Source organism: Quercus lobata, chromosome 5, assembly GCF_001633185.2.
Source record: "Quercus lobata isolate SW786 chromosome 5, ValleyOak3.0 Primary Assembly, whole genome shotgun sequence".
Taxonomy (NCBI): domain Eukaryota; kingdom Viridiplantae; phylum Streptophyta; class Magnoliopsida; order Fagales; family Fagaceae; genus Quercus; species Quercus lobata.
Genome location: NC_044908.1, coordinates 12,118,481 through 12,126,169, shown reverse-complemented (window position 1 = coordinate 12,126,169; position 7,689 = coordinate 12,118,481). Strand labels below are relative to the sequence as shown.

The 7,689-nt window shown below is 35.8% G+C and overlaps 2 protein-coding genes across 2 annotated transcripts; one reads left to right on the top strand and one right to left on the bottom strand.

Moving 5' to 3' along the window:
- Positions 1-482: 482 nt before the first annotated feature.
- Positions 483-1,409, bottom strand: LOC115989960. Its single transcript, XM_031113822.1, has one exon. It carries the CDS (start codon positions 1,407-1,409, stop codon positions 483-485), a length of 927 nt encoding a protein of 308 aa, XP_030969682.1.
- Positions 1,410-4,109: 2,700 nt separating this feature from the next.
- On the top strand, positions 4,110-7,320 carry LOC115989075. Its single transcript, XM_031112738.1, has 2 exons — positions 4,110-4,267; positions 6,845-7,320. The coding sequence occupies exon 2, from the start codon at positions 6,854-6,856 to the stop codon at positions 7,049-7,051; it is 198 nt and encodes a 65-aa protein (XP_030968598.1). The 5' UTR covers positions 4,110-4,267; positions 6,845-6,853; the 3' UTR covers positions 7,052-7,320.
- The last annotated feature ends 369 nt before the right edge of the window (positions 7,321-7,689 follow it).

The following is a 7,689-nucleotide window of genomic DNA, read 5'->3' as shown; positions in this document are numbered from 1 at the left end:
CTAGTGCTCCAAAAGTGTTGAAAAAACAGAGGAGGCATCCCATCAGGACCCGGTGCCTTAAGAGGATACATTTGCTTCAAAGCTGCATTCACTTCACACTCCACAAATGGCCGAACCAGCCAGTTATTCATTTCATGAGTCACCTTAGGTTGCACAGCCAAGAGCAAATCAGAAAAATCCACCGGATTACTAGTAGAGAAAAGATCCCCAAAATACCCAATTGCTATCTCCTCCATTTTATCCTCTTCAATCTGCCATATCCCATCATTATCTAGCAAACCCACCATTAAATTCTTTCTATATCTAGCCGAAGCCTTGGCATGAAAGAAAGCTGTATTCCTATCACCATTTTGGAACCAATTAATCCTTGATCGTTGTCTCCACATATCATCCTCTCTATCCAACCAACAATTCAATTCAATTCAAGTATGTCTCAATGCTTCCACAACTTCCTTGGATATGGGCTGCAACTCTAATCATTCTTATTTGGTTTGAAGCTCCCTAATAGTTCTTCCCACATGACCAAATTCCATAGCATTCCAAGAAGACAAGTCAACTTTGCACCTCTCCAAACAATTGTGAAGAACCCAATCCGACTCCATCAATTGACCACTTTCCCATGCATTCTTGACAACCATTTCACACCTCAAATCCTTCAACCACATTGATTCAAATCGAAAATTTTTTTTATGTCTCCTTTTCTTCTGTTGTTGAAACAAATGAAGTGATAGTGGAGAATGATCCGAAACCGAAGAAGATAAATGGTGAAGCTTAGCTGTTGGATAAAGAGACATCCATTCCAAAGTAGCCAAAGCCCTATCTAATCTTTCTCGTATTTGAATCCCACTAGTTGTTTGATATAGCCAAGTGAACTTAGATCCAATGAAACCCAAATCACACAATCCACAATGATCAATAGTAGATACAAAATCTGCCATCTGTTTTCTTGGACGAATGCTTCCACCTTCCTTCTCCGAGAGACCCATAATCTCATTAAAATCACCAATGACCAGCCATGGTAAAGAAGTCGTACTTTTTAAATGCTTCAATTTTGCCCAAGATTCATGCCTTTTAGCCGTATAGGGATGACCATAGAAACCTGTTAAATGCCACCAACCAACTTCCCCTCCATTCACCCATGCATCAATATGATTTTGAGAAAAAGTCCTTACATCTACCTTCAACTCTTCTTTCCACAACAAAATAAGACCACCACTATTTCCCACACTAGGAACCACAAAACAATTTTTCATTTTGCATTTTTCCTTAATCAAAACTAGCCAATCTTTTTTCAACTTTGTCTCCATAAGAAAGACAATAATGGGCTCTTCTTTATTCACTACCTTTGCCAAGGCATTAACTGTTCGGAGGTTCCCAAGCCCCCGACAGTTCCAACTTAAAAGACTCATTGTGCTCGGCAGGGTTACTGAGCAACCTCCGCCGTTAGAGAAGTGGAACATACCTCAAGCTTCTTCCTCTTTTCCCCTTCAGGAGAATGATCCTCCATTCTGTCTATTTCAGCACTCTTTCTCTTCTCACCAATGTCAAGACCTGCTACTGCCTTCTCTGCAGAAATTTCTTTTTTATCAGCAATGCGTTTCCAAGTTTTTTTGAGAGTACGGGTTGCCTGTGAAGACTTTCTGGAATGAACAGGACTTATGTTTTCAGTATGCAACAATTCCCCCTGTGGATATTTCCTAGGCCTTCCACGTGTGCTCTTCTTTTCTTTTGTAATAGAGTTTTGACCAACCTTAAATTCCTCAATCCGAATTGCCTCCAAAGATTCCACATCATATCTGACTTCCTCCTTATTTAATCCTTGACATTCTTTTGACACAGTAATGCATGACTTGGCATGAGAAAAAATAGGAGCAGCGGCTGAAACACTTGCCTCCACAGAGTCCACAACATATCTGACTTCCTCCTTATTTAATCCTTGAATTTCCTTTGACACGTTAATGCATGACTTGGCATGAGAAAAAATAGGAGCAGCGGCTGAAACAACACCAAGTTTATCGGTTTTCAAGTTTGGAAGCACTGGAGAGATGTTAATCACATTATCTAAAGCTTGTAACTGCTCCTCAAAATTCGAAACCACCCTTGCATCGTCCTTCACAGCCAGCAGCGTCTCAGATGGCTTCAACGAGGAAGAAACATATTCATCATCATCCATAGACCCATCCTCACACCGAGGCACCAAGCTATTCTCATTTGTAGCACGGGAATCTGAAGAAGTGATAGTGTTTTCAAAGCCTTGATTCAGTCCCAGCAAACCATGAGAAGCCCAAGCATCTGAAGTAACACCACCAGCAGCACCACTGTTCACATCTTCATATCCTTTAACTTCAACAAAAGACTTTTTTGCCGGATTGAAAAGAGGAGCCCTGATCCACGGACCAAATTGTTGTTCTGCTACAGTCAAAGTACCCTTGCTTCGCAGCCAAAGAGAACAGTCTTTATCATCATGAGAAACAGACCCACACCAGTAACATATATTCGGCAACCGTTCATACATAAAAGCAGCCCACCCTTCATTATCCTTATCCCAATAGATCTTCCTTCCCCTACATAAAGGCTTTGAGATATCCACAACCACTCTCACTCTCATGAAATTCGGCCCCAACATTTCGCCTAAATCTTTTGGTTTAATTACAGGCCTAATAGTCTCTCCAATATTGAAAGCAGTTTCAATAGTTTGGAGGGGAAAAGGTAAATTATGAACTTGCACCCAAAAGGTTGTTGTTTTGAATCCCAACGTGTGAATAGGAGCATAGCCCTCAAATTTTTCAAAGACAACAAGATGCCTGTCAAAAGCCCACGGTTCACCTTGGATAACCCTTTCCGCATCAACTTCCAATTCAAAAGCAAACAACAGAACGTTTTCACCACCCACAGTGACATTGAATCCTGCTTTTGTGCGCCATAAAGGTCTGAATGTTTTTGCAACAGCCTCAACATTTAATGTTCTACGGGTGAAAAATTTTCCAGCAAGTATAAAATCTCTCTTCTTCCTTTCAATTCTCAGTGCAACCCGATTTTCTTTAGACTCTGACAAAGATAACTTCTTCCAGCGAGTTGATAAATCCTCCATTAAAACAAGTAAAGTAGACAAAAGAAACAGATACGAACCGACACAACTTGAAGAAACAAAAGTAGACAAAAATACAAACTGACACCAATTGAAAACAACACAAATCTCCAAGTAAACAAATATACTTGAGAACCCACCTTCCTTCTCAAAGAGAAGGGAAACCATATACTACAAGGAAGAGAAGCATAACTGCCACAGAGAAGCCAAACTGCTCTTACTTGAGAACTCCAAACATATTCATTAGTTTGATTGTGAGTTGTAATATTATTATAAAACTTATGATCTATTTTAGGAAATATCTCATTCATACAATTATATTTCCTAGAAAATAATATATTTTAAATTTTAGAGAAATGAGTTATTTTTTGATGATTTTTTATTTCCACAATTGTTACGTGAATATGGAAAGTTTATTTATTTAGGAATATATTAATACTAGAAATTATTACATCTAATAAGGAATAGTTATTACAACCCTTTTAAAAATGAATAGTTATTCCTCATTTTAAAGAATAGTTACTCATAAAGAATAACTATTTCCTATAATAAAAACATAACCAAACTATTAAATAGCTAAACTATAGGAATAGCTGTTACATTACAGTGCTTATTACAGTATACCAAATCTGCCCTTAGTTTCTATTCCATTCTTTTCCTTTCAAAATCCAAACAATAAAACAATAAATACATAATTTCTTTCCATTCATTTCTAATCTAGTAAATTTATTACTATTCCACTCTTTTATAAACTCTTAAATATAGTGTTAATACTTAATACTTTAGCACGAAGCATACTTAATTTTTTTTTCTACCAAAAAATAATAATAATTTAAAATTTATTTGAAAAAATAAAATAACCAAAAACTTTTTACAATTTAGTTTTCTCTAAAAGTTTTTATTTTTTATTTATTATTATTATTATTATTATTTAAAAAAAAAATCATATTCTCCTCGTTTTTTAAACCCTTTAAAATGTGGCGTCCCTGATTCAACGTCGTCGTTTAGCTTGCTACACCATCAATATTTATTGCAAACCTCGCGCGACCATGAGAAGCTAGAGAGCTTGAACAATCACACCTGCTCCGAGATAGAGGAAAACACTGTACAATCTTTGAAATCCGTACAGCTCTCTCTAACAACTTCAACTTTTGTATCAAAGAGGATCCAGTTCTTTAGGTTGGTTTTTCACTCCCTAAAACTCTTTACATTTTCTTGTATATGGTATTTGGGTTGTGAAATTTGGTGCTAAATTTTTATTCTTGACGAATGAAACTTGATATATGAATGGAAATATCATCTGGGTTTTGTTCAATTTGCTTGATTTTGTGGAAACCAACTAATTTTGTAGTCAAGAAAGAATCTAATAAGAATATAGGAATGTGTTTTATTTTTGGGGAAATCAATGTCATGTGGAGGAACAGAAAGTCGATTTTTTTTGTCAATGTTGTCTCTGCTGGCTACTTTTTCCAGGCTTGGTTCCATAGATGTGAGCAAATAGCAGAGCTATGCATGTCTTCTTGTGGTGTCAGCGACTCTGAGTGCCTTATGTTCTATGTAATGTAAATGTTGCTATTTCCCATGAGTTACTCGTTTTAAAACATATATCAGATCAAATTTATGTGCTTGTATTCTTCCTCATTTTTGGCCCCTTTGTAGGGTCTCTTATAATTTGTATGCAGTTTGAATAATCAAAATCAGTGGCTGGAAACTTAGGTGATGTTTGGTTAGTACACAGTACTTTTTTCTGCTTCTTCTTAAGCAAGAATCAGCATTTTTTTTTTCTTCCAGGATGCTGTATCTTAGATTATTCTGTTTTCTGGAAGAAAAATAGAGAGGCCAGGGCAAGGTGTGTTCCGGTAGTTGCTCTCTTAACAACCTTAGTATTGCCACAATTAGGATGTCATTAATCAGCATATTTTTAAATTCTACTGAGAAGGGTGTTGTTCTTTCTGAACATATCATGTTATGCTTGTGGGTATAATCTTTTAGTATTGAAACACTTTGTTGATATCAAGCGGCTGCTGAGATTGGTGAAGCAAAAACAATGTTGCTGTTGCAAGCACGCCAAGGTGCTGCAATCCATTGAAACAGTGAACTAGAAAACATGTGAGAATAATGTAGTCAATCCGTCCTTAACAGTCAACACCAAATATATTGATCAGGCCCACATCACTTTTAAAGACCAAGGTGGAGGGGGAGTGAATCTTGTTGGATAACTTGGAAAACATAGACCTTTTCTGGAAGAGCCAAGTTTTGCAAAGCCTTTGGTCCTTTCCTTCTATGCTATTTCTTGGTAGTCTTTGTTGGTGATGATTATCCTATGTCATTAGGTTCTTGAGTGCACCACTCCCAGCTGATTACCATGAGTAGATGTGATTTGCCAGATATGAAGTTATTCTCCAATTGTAATTATGATGCAGGAATGCCTTGAAAAAACAATAGTCTTCTGAAAAGAAAAAAAAAAAGTATATATATATATATATATTTTATCTCAAGAAAATAAATGCTGTTGAGATGCCATCAGATTTAGCTAGTATAGTTTGTGGTTTTTCAGGATACCCAATTATGGAGACTTCATAACCGTGTGGGTGGTGGTGTGGGATGGTAGTCTGCAGTCATTTTTTAATATCATATATTTTGACACTGTTGCCCACAAGGCTGAATTTGGTTGCATGGAAAAGTGTGTTGGATTTGATATTTAACTTCAAGATTAAGTTGTTGGTTGAATACCTTAAATCAGTTTTGTATCTACCAAGACATGCAGAATAATTTCTATAACACAAAAAATTGGTGGGAATATGCCATATAGGCTGATTTGGTTACATGTAAAAGGGGAATTGAAGTGGAGTTGGAGGCCAAGCCTAATAGAAATTCACTATTTAATAGCTCTATGACCTGCGTGGTTTCCTGCAGAAAACAGAATGTACTAAGGTTTGCAAAGGGAACACGTGTATAAAATTAACAAGAAGAGCAAGAAAAACCCTAGACTTCAACCTTTAGAACCTTCTTAAGCCCTAGGTGAACCTATAGTTGCTTGGAATAACCACCAAGCTAGGATGCATTATCAATTCAAATATTATTTATCCCATTCAATGTGCCAGTGTTTTTCAGGAGCGTTTAAGTAACAGCTTCCAAGGTTACAACAAACAGAAATAAAAATAATGCAGTCAATTACAATAAATTTAAAAATAAAATCCAAACCAAATACAATCCACCAGTATTAATTGTGACCATGTTCCCTGCATCAGTTTTGTTGGAGATAATATCTTATACTTTGATTCATCAATATTAGAAGACAGGTAAAAGAAAGGTAAAATCAATTTTAATATTCTTATCTTTAATTTGAACCTCTTGTAAACCTTGGACACACCTGTTTTGACGACTTTGACATATTCTAGGATGAAGATCAGGTCTAACATAGATCTTGAGATTTGTTATGTCTTTTTTGGGTCTAGAATAAGACCTAGGTACCAGCCCTGTTCCCAACTCAAATTCTAGGGTGATCATGACATCCTAGATTATGTAGTTGATGACATATTTTTCTTCTTTTTTCTTGGGGGAGGAAGTGCTTCTATTACTAGCTATGTAGTCTATAGTAATTTTTCGATTAAAAAAACTTCCATTAAAAACTTCTTTTCAGACCAAAAAGAAAAATAAAAAGTATCTTGTCTGTTTTATGGTTCGCCTAACATTTATCCGTAGTTTATTATGGTAGGTACAACCATCCAAATTTAATGGTGTTGGCAATTGCAGGTAGTACTTATGGAAGTAAAACCAACAGTTGCCCTGAGGGCTATACTCGTAGGAGGACTAGCAGCATTTGCAAAAATAGCTGGTGCAATGAAGGCTGCAGGTGGTGTAAAGATAGGTGCAGCAGCTGCCGCCATGACAGCAGCAGCAACTGCAGCTGTGTCAACAAAGAAGGAACAAAAGGATGAGTCTAAGCAGCCTTCGAAATGACCTTTTGTAGTTGTGGTTAGCTAGTAATTATGTAGTAGAGCCACGTTCCATTGAGTGTGTGGAATAAAAGTTGGCTATATTTTAAGTTTTTGAATTGTAAACTTGATGTAAGACCATGTATAAACCGTATGAAATAAAAGAGATGACATTGTAGATTTACATTCAACAACTTGGCTATATATGAAAATTTTGAATTGTAAGATTGACTGGAAGCTGATGTACGAACCATTTGAAATAAAATGAATAGACATTGTTTGATTTACATTGAATGAATAGTGCAAATGTTGTTCAAGCATAGACAATGTTTGATTTACATTGAATGAAGAGTGCAAATGTTGTTCAAGTTTATAGCAATTGTTCATACTTCATAATGACCTATTAATTTTGTTAGTGTTGTTTTCCAGACCATGGGGATCATATGGTTTATTTTTATCCTTTATAGTAATATTTTTCTAATTTTATCGAGTTTGCTCTCATATTGTAATTATTTAGTAGTGATCCAATGCACACTGTATTTAAAGTAGCTCAACATTAAAAGAGAATTATTTTATTTATGAAAAAACTAATTTGATTGATTTTGCCCCTTATTGGTGTTTTTTTTTTTTAAAGAAAACTTTATAGTAATATTCATTTTTACT

What these genes read in the sequence shown, in the direction of transcription:
- LOC115989960 (XM_031113822.1), bottom strand. Translation starts at nt 1,409, where the DNA reads ATGAGTCTTTTAAGTTGGAACTGTCGGGGGCTTGGGAACCTCCGAACA.
- LOC115989075 (XM_031112738.1), top strand. Translation starts at nt 6,854, where the DNA reads ATGGAAGTAAAACCAACAGTTGCCCTGAGGGCTATACTCGTAGGAGGA.